The sequence below is a fragment of the Macadamia integrifolia genome, chromosome 13, assembly GCF_013358625.1.
Source record: "Macadamia integrifolia cultivar HAES 741 chromosome 13, SCU_Mint_v3, whole genome shotgun sequence".
Classification (NCBI taxonomy): domain Eukaryota; kingdom Viridiplantae; phylum Streptophyta; class Magnoliopsida; order Proteales; family Proteaceae; genus Macadamia; species Macadamia integrifolia.
Window position 1 is genome coordinate 3,000,117 of NC_056569.1, and position 16,382 is coordinate 3,016,498.

The 16,382-nt window shown below is 37.6% G+C and overlaps 1 protein-coding gene across 1 annotated transcript in view; it reads right to left on the minus strand.

Annotated features, from left to right (window-relative positions):
• The window catches only part of LOC122058781, a 25,082-nt gene extending 10,270 nt beyond the window's left edge, over nt 1-14,812 (minus strand). Inside the window, exons 1-2 of the mRNA XM_042621467.1 lie at nt 14,636-14,812; nt 7,736-7,838 (exon numbers count right to left, since the gene is read on the minus strand). Of these exons, the coding sequence (XP_042477401.1) occupies nt 7,736-7,838 (103 nt within the window). The 5' untranslated portion in view covers nt 14,636-14,812. The remainder of the gene's footprint in view (nt 1-7,735; nt 7,839-14,635) is intronic.
• Between the last annotated feature and the right edge of the window lie 1,570 nt (nt 14,813-16,382).

Consider the following 16,382-nt stretch of genomic DNA (forward strand, 5'->3'; position numbering starts at 1 on the left):
TTTCCTTTTTAGGTTTCTTGTTAGATAGTCTTAGTAGTTTCCTTTTCTTGTCTTTTCTAATTACCATAGAGGCATAAAACTAATGAGTCATACAATGAAGCTATGGGAAAAGGTTATTGAAGCTCGTCTAAGAGAGAAAACTAAGGTAACGGTGAATCAATTTGGCTTTATGCCAGGGAGATCCACTATTGAAGCTATTTACCTCCTTCGGAGGCTTATGAAAATATTTAGAGCTCATAAAAAAGACCTCCATATGGTATTTCTTGACCTAGAGAAGGCCTATGACAGAGTACCGAGAGAGTTCATTTGGCATATCCTAGAGAAGAGAAGTGGTGTGAATAACTATGTGGATATTATTAAAGACATGTATGAGGGAGCGGTGACGAGTGTCAAAACGACAAAGGGACAAAGTAATGAATTCCCGGTTTCGATTGGGTTACATCAAGGATCAGCATTAAGTCCCTATTTGTTTGCACTCATTATGGATGATCTAACCAGGCACATCCAAGAACCAGTCCCATGATGTATGCTATTCGCTGATGATATTTTTCTAATAGATGAAACAGTGGAAGGAATTAATACTTAACTGGAACTATGGAGATCATGTTTAGAGTCAAGGGGTTTTATGGTAAGTAGAACAAAAACAGAATATATGATGTGCCCCTTCAGCCAAACTAGTGGAAGAGATGGTGTGGTGAAACTTGGAGATCGGGAACTACCTCAAAGTGATTGTTTTAAATACCTGGGATCCATCATTAGCAAAGAGGGTGATATAGAGGATGACGTTGCCCACAGAATAAAAGTGGGATGGATGAGATGGAGAGGTGCGTCGGGAGTTTTATGTGACAAACGTGTGCCTATCAAACTCAAGGGAAAATTTTATCGGACAGTTATACGACCAGCTATGACTTATGGAGCGGAGTGTTGGGCAATGAAGAAGAGTAATCCAAATAAATTGAGTGTAGCGGAGATGAGAATGCTGAGGATGTTGTGTGGCAAGACCAAGAGGGATAGAGTAAGGAATGATCGCATTAGAAGCGATGTGAGAGTTGCCCCTATCCAAGACAAGCTCTGTGAGAACCGGTTGAGGTGGTATGGTCCAAAAATGACTATTGATGAAGTGGTAAGAAGAGATATGCATATGGTAGGGCTAGATTGTAGTATGGCCAAGGATAGAGTTTTGTGGAGGACAAGGACCTGAGTTGCCGACCCTTTATAGGGCATGTTCCTGTGATGCTCTGACTTCTCCATTTTACCTACTTTGTCCTCACCTCACCCTACTTATGTTGTCTCTTTAAAATCCTATTCGTATCTCGGTTCCATGTAGCCGACTCCATTAAGTTGGGATAAGGTTATGATTGTTGTTGTTGTTGTTGTTGTCGTCTAATTACCAAAGTAGTTGATTTGTTGTTTCTTGTTAAGCAAGCAATTCAGTTTAGGAGGTTAGTTAGTTTCCTATTTGATTACTACCATTTATTCTTTTGTAAAGGCTTTACAGCCTATTTGTTGTAATTGATCCCAGCTCTGGGGACAGATGTTGATTAATAAAATTGAGAGTTCACTCCATGGCAGAGAGTTAAATTTTGGGTGAGATGCCAAGGGGAAGGTGAGAGGCCTGAACCAAACTACCCTTCTTCTTCCCCCTTCTCATCTCTCCATCGATCTCTGTTTCTTTTTTTTTCTTTTTTTTTTCCTGTTTTGTTTAGTTGTGAGGTTGTTAAGAGTGTAACTGAGTTTGTTACAAGGACCACAACCAACCAGAAGTGATACTGTTGTTGCTGACTCAGAGGACCAACCGCCAGCCTTCAATTAGGGCCTTCAAGTCAAGCCACCGAGCCTTCATAAGTCCCCACCATCTGATCATTATAGCACCTGTTTTGGGGATTGTGCAGCACCCTAAAGGGCCCCTTCGACCAGAAGAGTGCACTCAATTGAGTCCTGCAGCTTCTAGTCTTCGAAAATCTCCAGAAGTTTCCCATTTTCATGCCCGGATCAAGAATCTCCAGATCCCCCGAACCTGAAACCAGGCTCAGGAACCCTTTGGACGGATTATTGAAGACCACAACAAGGCCTTTGATCCAAGTTTTAAGGCCACCCTACACCTGGTTTGATTGCTGTGAGTTTTCTCCCATTCGATCACATGAAACCCTAATTTATGTCTGGGATTTGATCTTCCTCACCTGCAGACTTATAAGACCACAAGTTTAGGGTTCTAATTGGACCTACACAGGCCACACTCAACCAGCAAATCAGGCTCCCTTGAGCCCTGGTTTGTGAGTACTAGAATTCCTCCCTATTCAGCCCAGATTCTATGTTTGCTTAGTTACAACTGTTGACAAGATCAAAATCTATTTTCTGAGTTTGGTTTGGAGTTGGTGAACTATTTGGGACTATTTACCTTTGGTAGATAGTCTACATTACACATGCTCCGTCTCCCCCACTCCTCGTAGCCATCATTCTCCCCCGACCTTTACTCCCCATAGCAACCATAGTTGTCACGGCGCCAAGGGGAACCAAGGCATTGGAGGGCTGCCTAAGAGCTAGGCGACCAAGTGTTGTTTTTATTCTCCCTCTTTTCTAACATTATTTAGTATGCTACATACACCTTGTATCATAAAAAATCAACATTAAGCCACATCAAGTCATCAAAATTCAACATTAAGCCACATCAAATCATCAAAAATAAACATTTGGAGAAATGTTCTTGTTCTCTAATAAGTTTGACTAGTCAAATGACTTTATTTTTACATGAGACTTTTTGTATTAGGTAGAGCACAAAACCAATTTTTCAACAGGTCTAAGATTACTTAAATCTGAGTTTTAATGACAAAGTCATGTCCCGGTCAAACTTATTTTAAAGTATGCAAATGCTGTTAAAATCCCCTAAATGAAAATAATTTTACGGACATAAAAAAAAATACTATTTTACCGGACTTTTGGAAATGTTTTACCATGATGATTTATGAAATTTTCAGAATTGAGAAAAACCCCAACATTTGAAAGTTGAAAATCGCCCGTACAACCAAAAATCAAATTTTTGTTCTTGGACTGAGGGGTTGACTTTTTATCCTATTAGAATTTTATTTTTAAACTATTTTTATTGGATTCAAATAGGGAGTATTTTCTTATTTATGGAGAATCTTAAGTGATCATTTACTTAAATGAAACAAACAACAACAACAAACAAAGCCTTGTCCCAACTTAATGGGGTCTGCTACATGGATCCAAGCAAAGCCAAAAAAAGAAAAAATAAAAGACGTTAAAGGAGATAGATTAGCAATCACTAATAGAACACAGCTAAAGCGGGTCCGCTACTTAGGTCCTAGCCCTCTAATCTGCTCTATTCAAAACCATACTTGGGACAAGGCCTAATTTGTGTATGTCTTTCTTCACAACCTCTCCTACGGTCATTTTTTGCCTACCTCTAGCTCTTTTGGATCCTTCTATCTAAATCAAGTCACTCCTCCTTACTGGTGCATCTGATGGCCTTCGCTGAACATGTCTGAACCACCTCTAATGGCATTCTCGAAGCTTGTCAGGGATTAGGGCAACCCCCAGATCCGCTCTAATTTGTTCATTCCTAACCTTATCCCTTCCAGTTTTCCCACACATCCATCTTAACATTCTTATTTCCACTACCCCTAGCTTATCAATATGCTGCTTCTAAACGGCCCAGCATTCTGACCAATACTTCATAGCTGGGCGCACGACTGTCCGATAAAATTTTCCCTTAAGTTTTACCGGGACACGTTTGTCACACAAGACTCCAGACTCACTCCTCCACTTCGTCCATCCCACTTTAATCCCATGGGATACATCATCCTCTATATCACCTTCTTTATTAATGATGGATCCCAAATATCTGAAATAGTTACTTTGCTTAACCTCTCTTCCTTCAATAATCGCATCGTCATTATCTCTCATGGAGTGGCTAAAGTTACACATCACATATTATGTCTTTAATCTGCGTATCTTAAGGCCTCTTGTTTCCAAAGCAGATCTCCATCGCTCTAGTTTAGCATTGAGTCCTAATTTTTTGTCATCCAATAAAACAATATCATCCGTAAAAAGCATACACCAAGGGACATCACCTTGTATATCTTTTGTTAACTCATCCAGGACAAGCGCAAATAGATAGAGGCTTAGAGGCTTAGAGCTGACCCATAGTGCAGCCCAATAGAAATAAGGAACTTGTAGCCTTGGCCACCCTTGGTTCTCACACTTGTTACCACGTCATCATACATATCTTTAATTATTTTCACATATTTGCTTGACACCTTTCTCTTATCTAGGACATACCATATTAAATTTCTAGGAACTCTGTCGTAGGCCTTTTCCAAGTCGATGAAGATCATATGGAGGTCCTTCTTACTAGCTCTAAAGATTTCCATGAGTCTTCTAAGAAGGTATATAGCTTCAGTTGATGATCTCCCTGGCATAAAATCAAATTGGTTATCCGAGACTCCCGATTCTCTTCTCAAGTGCGCTTCAATAACTTTCTCCCAAAGCTTCATCATGTGGCTCATAAGTTTTATACCTCTGTAGTTATTGCAATCCTGGATATTGCCTTTATTTTTGTAAATAGGGGTTACAAAGTTCTTCTCCACTCATCAGGCATCTTCCTTGTACTCATAATCTTGTTAAAAAGGTGAGTTAGCCAAGATATGCCACTAAGTCCTAAGCTCTTCTAAAATTCTATACGGACGTCACCCAGACCCCCCCACTAGGCTGCATGGATGCCTAAGTGACGCCTAGGCAACACCTTGACAACTATGGTCGCCACCGCCCACTACTTTCCCTATGTCGATCCCTTCCACCCCTCTCATCCCTCCAGAACCCAAACACCACGACTTCCCTACTCCGTCTCCGTCAATCCCCCAGGTACTACTCAGGGAGCATATGTTTGTTACTTTTAGCCCTCTAGACATTGTTTATCAATAGAATTTATCATATGTGAATTTACAACTTTTGCCCCCACTCCAACTCAATAAAAATATTTTAGTAAGTTGATTCTCTCCATAGTGATGCCTAGGAGGACTCTAAAATCAATATTTACTTGAAGAAAAAACATAGCATAAAGAAGAAGAATATGACCTTTGATCTCCCACCAACAAGCCTATATCAGAATCTCCCCAGTCCCAAAAGTTTCTCACATTAGCATACTTTCTCAACAACAAAAGACTCGAGCCAAAATCTAATTAATCAAATCCTTGTACAAGGTTGGAACCCCTTACAAATTTATATATAAGACTAAAAAACAAACTCAAACACTAAAAAGGAAAGGCCTAAACCAATCCTTAACTAATGAGGTAACATAAACTAACTAGGAAACTAAAAAATAAAGGAAAGTGGCTCAAAACAGGACTAGACTTATAGAGTCCTAATCCAGCCAAACTAAAACACTTAATAATAATTAAAATAAAGGAAAAAAAATATTAACAAAGAAATATTTTATGTGTAAGCTACTAACCTCTACCCATATTCTAGGCCATTAAAGTGGCCCATTAACATGAAAACACATCGGATCAAAGACCTAACATATAAATAACTCAACCTAAAGCTTATTTCTAAAAAAATAAGTCCATTTTGGTGATTTTAACCTGCATCAGGAGTCTTTAGCTAAAGATGGGGTACGGCGATCAGCAGCGTTGTGTTCTTATAAAGGAAAATCCATTGACATAGTAGAAGGAAAGGCAATATCCCCAAAAAAAAGTAGAGGCAGCCTACTCAAGATGTGTAGATAGATGATATTTATACAAAAGAATCAATTTCATAACCATTAGTGTGCTCGTTTACGGATTCCAACAAAGACCACCATGGACTTGGGAGCCAACGGTTCGGACAATGGTTGTGTCCTGAACCTAGTCTGGGACACATCTCCATCAAAAGTGGCTGAACCGTACCACCAACAGGTTGCGAGTGTTGCATGAAAGGACCAATACGAAAGAAAGATTTATTGACAAAAACAAGTACACAAAAAATATTCACCGATGCCCTAAAAGACATTGACCTGAACAAGTGACGGAAACAAAGTGATGAAAACAGAGTGACTAGATGAGCCAATGAGAGACATATTGTACATAGGGCCATAACTGATTGTATTAAGTGGGTGAAGATTTGAGTGTGTGGAATGCGACACATATATTTTATGATTCTATTCATCCTTCTTGTAGCCCCTTTCTTGGCCTTCTGCCCATTAAAATTGGTTGCTCATCAAAAAAGGATCAAAATGACATATCAATGCTTATACCATTGTTCATGTTTTAAGTCATGTAAAAAGGAAAATGGGAATCCCAACAAATTTTTCAATAAATACCAAATTTATTGATGAACCATGACAAGGATATTAATATCGAATGGAGCACCCACAAAAGCCAACTCATGAGGAACAAGCAATCAGAAAGCATGCTGATGCAGAGAATGAGCTTAGGACTTATGTCCATAGGAAGAAAAGAGTGCCAGCAAGCCCATTGGTCTAGCTCTCAGATAGGCTATTCTTTCCAGCCCATCTGAGGCTTAGTAATATTTTACATCAAGTATTATTTGTTTTATTTGTTTTCCTAGTTGGATTAGTCCTTTAATTGAGTTTGTATTCATCAACAAGTTATTAATTAGAGTAGGATTTACTTATTCCATTCAGGATAGGAATCAAACTATTAATTTTCTATTTAAACTCTGGTAGAGCCAAGATCTCAGTTCACAATTTGATTAATGAAATAAAGTTTATTGCTATGTAACCTGTGAGAAGCTGACACAGACAGAGGGATTCTGATCTGGTTAGAGGGTGAGAAACCTGGGGTTATCTTTATCTATTTTATGTTCTATTCTCTTATCAATCCAGGTACTTTTTTCTCCTTCAATTGACTCCCTTCTGTTCCAAGTTTTAATCTTTGTTTGATAGGTCTGATCATTAATATTACTTCTATTATTAGTGGTCTCATTTAATATTTTAATACCCATCAGTTCTGTGACCTATTCTCACCTGCGGCTCCCCAGTTTTGTGTGCTATTTTGAGTCCCTATTGAGTCCCAACCACAGGCTGGTCTGTCAGTCAGATCAGGCTCTTCTTCTAGGGTTTTGGTGGGGCTATCAGAAGGGCAACTCGACCCTGGTTTGGGACCTTTCTGAGTTCTCGAACTTCTGTTACTTAGAAATCTCTCAGTCTGCAAATTCTTCAATTTCAGATTTGAAGTTTCTAAAATTACTCTGAAGTATACCATCCGAGTTAATCCAAATTTTGGGATTTGCATTGTACTACTGAAAGGGGTATTCGATCCTAGTTTCAGCCAGTTCCCTTGGTTTGATTTGATTTGATTTCATATTCTCTATTCGCTGGATTCTGTGATCAGATTCTGAGAGATTCTTCAATTACTCCCAATCTGCCATCGAATCCCTATCATCTTTTGAAGTACTTCCATCCCATTTGATTTTGTGATTAATTCCTGTAATTTGGCTCTCATCTGAGCTGGTTTGATATTTTGTTATTTGTCAGGTTGAATATCTGAGTTGAGTTAGCTTGGGATATTTACCAGGAGCTTATTCTATGTACCTCCATCACATGTAAGAGACCAAGAGATAACAGACGAAGAGTAGACCCATCACATATTTATAATTCCTCTTTAATTTTTACATGCGGGAGCCTCGTGCACCGGGCATGCCTTTTTTAATTTCTACATGCAAACTCTAACTACTGTGACAAAAATTTAAGCAAAGATGTCTGTAAGAGAGGACAAACCAGCCGTGAAGTTTGTAGAGAAAGTTCTGACTACCCAGGGCTGGCGGCAGAGCCGCAATAAGTCACCATCAGCTGTTCTTGACAGAAAGCGACTATAATTCATCTGTACCACAATCAAACATGAATATCCATTTCATGGCATGTATTCTTTGACTTCACCAACTATAAGGGATTACAGTATGCACAAATAGAGAGATAGAAGAAAAGAAAAATAGCAATAATAATGATAGCAAAACAATCAAAACCGCAATAAGAATAATTGAACTGCATTAACCAATACACCACAAACATGCACAACAGGAAAATTGAAGAAAAGAAAAAGACAAACAATATGAATAATTTAACAGAGCTAATCAAGGAAGCACGACTTTCCAGAAAGATTCGAACTTATTTCTAGCTTAAAAATTCAAGTGAGCTATAATGGCAAAGCAATTGAAAAACAGTTCCTTCCGAAGTTCTAAAACAAGAGAACCTTCTTTCCTACCACCAAAGGCCATGTTCAGCTGGCACGAGATTAAAGGAAAAGAAACTTTAAAATTGAAAATTTGGGGGACCCACAAAAACTGAAGGAAGAAAAACCTTTAAACAGGAAATTTAAGGGTACCACAAAAAAAAATTGCTTTCAAGTTGGTAATTTGCAAGAAGATCCTGCCCAACAATCTAGATTTTTCCTCTCCTCTTGTTATCTACTAGAAGAAATTGAGCCAAGAATTCTAGGTTTCTCCTCAAATCTACTTCATACCGTTCATCTACCATTCAGAAAAAAAAGCTCCAGCTAAGACATCTCTCCTCCTTCCATTTATAGAACAGAAACCTCTTACCAGCATAACTGCTTTGCCACTCCCCTCTTTTCTCTTCTACAGTAACTAATGCGAAAACACCAGCTCTGAACACAATTAATACCAGCTTGTGATGACCACTTTGAGGAGCCACCGAAAGGCAGAGAGATGTAAAGAGACCACTGGCTTGTTTCTCCCTCCCTCCCATGAATCAAAAAGCATTTTAGGTACATCTTCTTCATATTTAGTCTCTCTTTTCTCCGAATTTCTATCAAACAAACACATCATGGGGAAATCAATTGTGTTGTACATTTCCTTTATTTTCTTATTTCTTGTTTTCTTTTCTTCTCATCTCTTCCAGCTTCTGAAAACAATCACAGCCTCAGGGTCCTTACACTGGATAGTTATTCAAATATGATGAGAACCTAAATATGAATACCAAACCAATTTTTAATACCCAAAACCACAACATCTATCCCAATTGACTATATTTAAATATATGTTGATAACTGACAGAGGAAAACATCAATGCAAATTCAATGCTATAAAAACTATAGGAGAACAATCCAATATGTTGCACCGTTTATCACTAAAACTACAGCAATAGAACAGCCTTCAAAAACATTAAGGTCATAGGAACTATGTATAAAGACAAAAGCTTGTCTAGAACTTAAGCTATGATTTTCCAAATAAACAACAACATAAAATCAATTGAAAAGGACACAGAGGAAAGAGAGAGAAAGAGACAAAGATTTACCCTAGGACCATGATTCCCCGACTATAAGCGAGGATTAGACAAGCTCCTCCACACTGAGTAGAAAGCATTCCCTTTTTAATTTGGACAAACCAAATGATTACAAAAGGGTTTACTTTCTTCCCTATTCTTTATTCTCCCTTTCTATGTAATCTGAATTAATATAGAGAACAAATGGCTATTTGGAATGGACCAATAGCACAATTGCATGCTTAACAATATAAGCACAGAACAATCCACGTTCTAATTTTGGATCCTAACAAAAAGTAAATCTTCTCTTAATTCAAAAATTATGTCTTCTTAATTCAAACAGCCAATGGCTAATGTAGATGTGGCTATTTTTATCGAATGAAACGCATAATGAAGGTGATTGTCGGTCTACCTTGGGAAGCTATTCTCAGAGTTTCAACTTCGAGTGGAGATAGTAATGTAGAAGTGAATGGAGCTAGCCACAGAATTAAGTACACAAGTCATTGTTATTATAGTGTGTGAAAATACTAAGTTGTTTTCATGGAATTCGTTATCTTATTTCATCTAGTGTTTTCAGCTTTCTGCTTTCTTTATCTTAATTATCCTTAAAATGTACATAACCATCACGAATCTTATGGTGTGGACAAGGTTCAAGGTATCGGGTTTCGACCAGGTTTCGACCCTTGGGGAGACCGAAATTTCGGTCAAAACCTAAGAAATTCCGAGGAAACCAGGGAATTTTTCCCAGTTTGGTGGAAACTTAGGTTTCGACCCCCAAACAATGTTTTTTTTCCTATTTTTTGTGTACATCCTATTTTAGACATTTCTAACATATTCACATCATTAGTTTCATTAAAAAAAAAAACACACTTGTGTGGTGAACTAAAGGTTCGGTAATCATTACGTTGAGTTTTTTACCAAAATACGTAGGTAAATGCATTTTCAAAAACAGAGAACTAAAAATTATAAAAAAAAAAAAAAAAAAAAGGGCCATCGTGAATGCGTAAATCGGGTCCTCCTAAGTAACATATAAAAAATTTACATAATTCTACTCTATTTACAAGTATATTCTATAAAAAATGAAAAAATAAAAAAAATTGATTTTTGGGGAAGTTGAGACTTACCTTTTTTGTCCAAGCTGTCTTTCTTATGTAGATAAAGCAAGAACCATTAGATTCAACTTTGTTAGGCAAAAAATGGAAATCTCCACTGTTTTCCCAAGTTTCCCATTCCTAGGAGAAAAAACTAAGAGAGGGTTGAATTCTGCTAAAAAAGGCTTAGATTTCTTTTTAAACTAACTTATATAGGACCTGGTTCGACCCACCAGTTGGTTTGGTCGAAATTTCCCATGTTTCAATCGAAACATGGGAAATTTCGTCGAATTTCGTTGAATTTGGTCGAAACATGTCGAAACCTGTGACTTTTAAAAGTCACAGGACATATCGTTTCGACCCCTGGGGATACTGCCGAAACCTGTGATATTTCGTAGGTTTCGATCGAGTTCTTGAACCATAGGCATGGAACAGTAGCATTTTGGAATCAAACCTAAATTTGCGATCTTTATGTGATTTATTTGGGATTTGCTTCTTGTGTGCCAATGAAATGAGTGACAGTGTGCCAAATATGAAGAGTAGGGAATTTGTTGCAATATGGCATCAAACCCAACTTTAGTCATTCACATGTAGCTGCAGCTTCTAGCTTCAATGGAGGGTTGTGGTTACTGCGGAAAGATTGTGCTAATATGGATGTCATATTGATTAATGATTGATTCCTCATTTCTGTTGGAGTATCTTGGTAAGCAAAGGAAAGGTATGTCACAATGGTTAGTTTCTTTTGTCCATTTTTAAAATAAGCTTCCTCCTAATTTATTTAACATTTTATGTGTGTCATAACTTTTCCCTTGCTATCCTATGAGATTTGAATGAGTCTTAGATTCTAATGCAACTATGCAAGGCGATGATGTGATGATATCTATAGGCCGAGAAAGAGAACAAGTATAGTCATGCAAACCAAGAGAGAGAGAGAGAGAGAGAGAGAGAGAGAAAATAATGCAGGAGTAGATTACAAGAAACTACCCTAGCAGTTTATAACCCCAAACAAGACAAATAGCATCAGGAAACAAGGGAATAAGACCATCAAATAAACCCCTAAGGGTACAATACCAATACAGGAGCAAAATCAGCTCAAAACCCAACCTGATAGGAGAGAGACATGCAATATGGCTGGACAGAGAGAGGTGCGGCCAGGTCTATAGGGCTCCAATTGAGCTGAACTCTTGGGCGTAAGTATTCCCTAAGAAGGGTACAAAAACCTAAAAGTTTGAAGGACTTCCGACGGTTGGTTGCTGAGATATTCACTTTCTTGAAAATCAAACTTAAGAGAGAGAATTTGTCAAAATTCTGCAGGGACAGCAGCTGGTAGCCTTAAATGGTTCTTCAAAGATGGATCAATTGATCCACTAATGATATGGAACAGCCCCTAGCAAGACCGAGCAGATCAAACTTCAGATGGAGGAGATATTGGAGATCGATTAGACTTCAAAACTAGAATTCCTTTGCTGGTCGATTCTGATTTAATAGGGTTTGCAAATCTGAAAACTCTCCCTTGGAAATCTCACAACAATAATTAAGAATAGAATATAGTAACAGAAATTAAGAAAAAAAAAAGATGGAGGGTTGAGAAGGATGAAAGATAATAAAGGAATGGGTATCTCACCCCTCAGGTTTTGGGTATCACACCCTCAAAAGTTTAGGCATCTCAATTCTCAATAACATCTTTTTAGATAAAGAGTAATCACTCAATTATTCATTTATTCAAGTTTGAGAAATAATGGTACATATGCCTCTCTATTTATAGAGAGGGAGTTTACAATCATACTAAGACTAGGAGCTAGTTTCCAAAGATGACTAGACACTCCTACTACAACTAGGAATTCAAAATAGGACTAGGACTAGACTTTATGACTCCAACATGGAGTAGGACTAACTAATTAATAATCCATATAGGACTTTACAACCAACCAATGGCCCAATAGGCCTTTATTGAATTAAATAACTAATTAAAATAATAAATTAAATCCCTTTTTCCTACCTTCTACCCATATTTTAGGCCCATTAAAGTAGCCCACTTCAAAGAAAACTCATGGGATCAAAGGCCCAACATATATATAACACAACCCAAGGCTTATTTGCAATAAAATAAGCCCAAGTGACTTATTTACATCAGAAAATGGGAGAGAACCAAGAGAGACTAAAGAGAGAGAAGAGGGAAATCGGCCGTGAGAGAGAGATAGAATGGGGATAGAGAGAAGGTAAGGTCTTACATGAATCATTCGATGGTAGGAGATGGTCTTCGTTGAACGGTTGGAGTGCTGGAATGTTGGGGAGACTGGAGATGCTTGCAATGGCAGTCAATGAAGACCATAGCAAATACAGTACAAGGCAAAAAAAAACAGGTATGACTACGTATGAGTATTAAAAGAGCCTAGACTTCAATAATTCTTTTATGAATTTGGCATAAGAAAATGCATAGGGCACATGTTTAATACATGCCTAATACATGTCATGCTTAGAAACACAACAGCAAAAAATACAAGCATACATTCCATATGGAACAAACATATATATCATTCAACAAACACAAAAATAGCATCTAGAATACTAATCTATCAAAAGCAAGTCTCCCAACTGAAATAAACATAATAAATTAGCTAAATATTTAATCCTAACATAAACCGACATAGTGCATGCCACACCACCCTAGTTTTAAAATCATCGTAAAGCACTACACAATAGGACACAATATAACAAGCACTACAAATATGAGTGTTGACAATTCCCAGTCCATATGCATTCATTGGAAAGAAACAAGCTACCAAACTGGATCACTTATACTGTAGGACATAAAAGTAAATTACTTAGAACCCAAGGACAGAAGTAAAAAATTTTTAAAAGAGCCATTAGCAGCCAGGTTGCAAATACAGAACAAAGCTCCAACGGCTTTCATCTACAATACTCAATCCTTATGAATCCAAATCAGCATAAGAGATGTTTGTTTGAGTAGTTTTATCAATCCAGGGCAAAACTGAAGCTAACAAGGACAATCTAAGGATCCACCAGCAAGTCCAAGCCCATCCATGAATTTCCAATACCTGCAGCTACAAGTTAATTTTCCAATACGAAGTGTCACCTCAGCTCCAAGCTAAAAAAAATGTTTAGTTTCTTACCTCTTTCCAATTGTGGGAAGAAAAGAATGAACTTCGTGAAGAGAAGCTTCTACTTAAGGCAGATGAAAAAAATGGGGCAACAGGTGAAACTTGAAAGCCCTGACCCTTTTTTTTTTTTTTTTTGGGGGGAGGGGGTGGGGGGTGGGGTTTGGGGGTAATGCATAGTTTGTTAAAATGAGAATGGCTGGAAAATGGCATTCAATACTGACATGTTTTAAATGACTTAGAACTTGAATGGGGGGGTCAAAAATTCAGTCAAATATTATGAAAACAGAGGGGGAAGGAAACCCGAAAACGGACAGTATGGGTTTTAAACGTTTAAATTTGAACAATATGGGACCGAAAAATGATATACAAACAAAAATTGGAAAATATTTACCAAAATAACTGCATCCAAATTTCAAAGCAACTATAACTATCAAAATAAATGCAGATAGTATCCATATTCCATTCCAAATTCACAACTTATAATATCATCCAATCATCCAAAGATCAATAAGCGATCCCAAAGCATTTTTTTGTTAACCATTCTGTCTAAGCTTTCAACTCTCAACTACCTACATATCACAATCAATCCATCCAGCCCAATATCATACTAAACTATCCATTTCAAACTTTTGATCGATAAGAGAAGAAACAAAAGACAACAGCAACTAAGATAGCTATTAGGAACAAGGAAATGAAGCTCATTTCAATGATTACAATAGATTGATACTTGGAAATGTTTGATAATAGAATTTCAGTGCACATTCAACTGCAAATAAATAGAATGAGGCTAAAGAACTGGTTTTGTTCTGGACAAATTTCAGGTCAAAGAAATTAAGACTTGGTATCCAACGGGAAGACCATCAGAAGCAGAATTCAAAGACGTAAGTTCTATTGGCTAGAATGCTTTTGGACAAAAAGAAAGTTAATGTTGACTAAACCCATAAGGAATTCGGGAATAGTCCCAATACCACCCTTGGTTAACAGAAAATCTCCTGTAAAAGCTTTCAATGAGTTGAGTTTCATAATTCCAAACCCTGTGAATCGATTCACAAATTACACCAAATTGCAATTAAAACTGCCAAATGGTATCATACAAAACCGAAGTTTAATCACAATTATTTTAGGCTTTCAGCAACATCCATCTGAGTAAACAAAAACAGGAAGCAGAAAGAGAGAGAGTTTACCACTTCCGGCTTTATCAAATCGTCGCCGGTCGAAGGTTGCCGCTGCTCTCTCTGCTTTCTGAAGATGGAAGACAGAATAGGAGGCGGAAGAGGACCCTTCAAAATAGCGATTTTAAAAGAGGCAATAGTGTTATTTTGAGTTTTTGTCGTTTCGATAAATGCAAAAGCAAGCCGTATGAGTTAACAAGGTTGTCAATCGGTCAGGCTCGGTTGGCCTAGCCGGACTTGAACAATTTTAAGCCTTGCACAGTGAAACTGTGAAAGTCTGTTTAGTTAAACAGGTTTAGTTTCGGTGGATATGGTGGAATTTATAATTGGGGCTACTGGTTTCATGTTACAATCGGGCTGTCATAAACGGGTCTTAACCAAATTTAACTCTAAAAGGACATTGATCAGGTTCTAAAAAGTCTTCCTTGATAAGAATAGGGAAATTAGGGAAAAGAGAAATTTTTTTTATTTATTAGGTTAGGACATTAGCGTTTTTCTTTTTCACATGGCCATTTTACTTGTGTAGGAGTGTACAATTTATAGACTTTTATCATTAGTTGGGTAGTTTAGGAACTTCCCATAGCTAAGGGGTTGGACTTGTTCAGGGTAAACAAGCCGGGCTTGATCGGGCGTCCATCGGTTCACACCTTTGCACCATGAACGCCCATCTAATAAACAAGTTGAGCTCTAGTCTAACACGTTTATTAAATATGTCGAGCCAGGCTGGGAATTGGCACCCCTAAGTATTTTGGTGTCTTTTTGGGGTGGTATAGGAGTTCGCGTTTTAAACGCCTAAAAATAACAAGATGTTGATTTATTTGTGTTTTAAATGCATTTTAACTAACAAAGGCCCCGACTATTTTACCTGCTGGTTTTGTGGCTCTGGATTCTCTCCATAGAGCCCATGGACCATAGAGTGATCTCACAGCTGGGAGGACCTGGGCACACGTCTCGAGGTCACCCCAACTGTGAGATCACTCTATGATCTATGGGCTCTATGGAGAAGCATCATATCCTTTGTGCCACCACCCCCTATTACATACAACTCCAAAGAAAATAATCAATGGTCATCATTGGTTGCATGACAGACGAATTCTTCTACATTTCATTCTTGGGATCTTGTGTCCAAATGAGGTTTAGAAATTTATATGGGATTGCAAGACTTCTCCGAAGTTACAAAGCTTTTTTATGGAGGGCGTGTGGTTTAGGTTTGGCTCGGCTTATGCTCTTTCATGAAGAAATATGTTTGATTTTGATATACCACCATGACACCGACCTAACATTGGTTGACAACATTGATATATACTATAAGAAAAGTGGTCAAGGGCGAAACTTAAGTGGAGGTTTTTGGTGGTGTTTCCTACAAATGCCATTAAATATAAACATTCAACAACCTATTGGCGGTGTTTATTTCATAGCCGTGGTATATAAGAATATTTGAGGCATTTGGTAATAAATTCCGCCGTATATGAGTATTTAGGGGCGTTTATTCCATAATGCCGTGGTACATAAGAATATCCGTGGCCTTTATTAATACATGCTATTGTATATAATGGCATTTATGGCGTTTATTAGGGACGCCGTTGTAGGAAGCAATATTTAGTGATATTTTTTGTAAATATATTTAGTGATATGCCTCTAAACATAATAACATTGGGGGGCATTTCCTACTAAATGCCACAGTATATAAAAATATTTTGAGGCTTTTCTTGATAAAAATGCCCTATAAATTACAATACAATGAATAAGGTGAAATCAT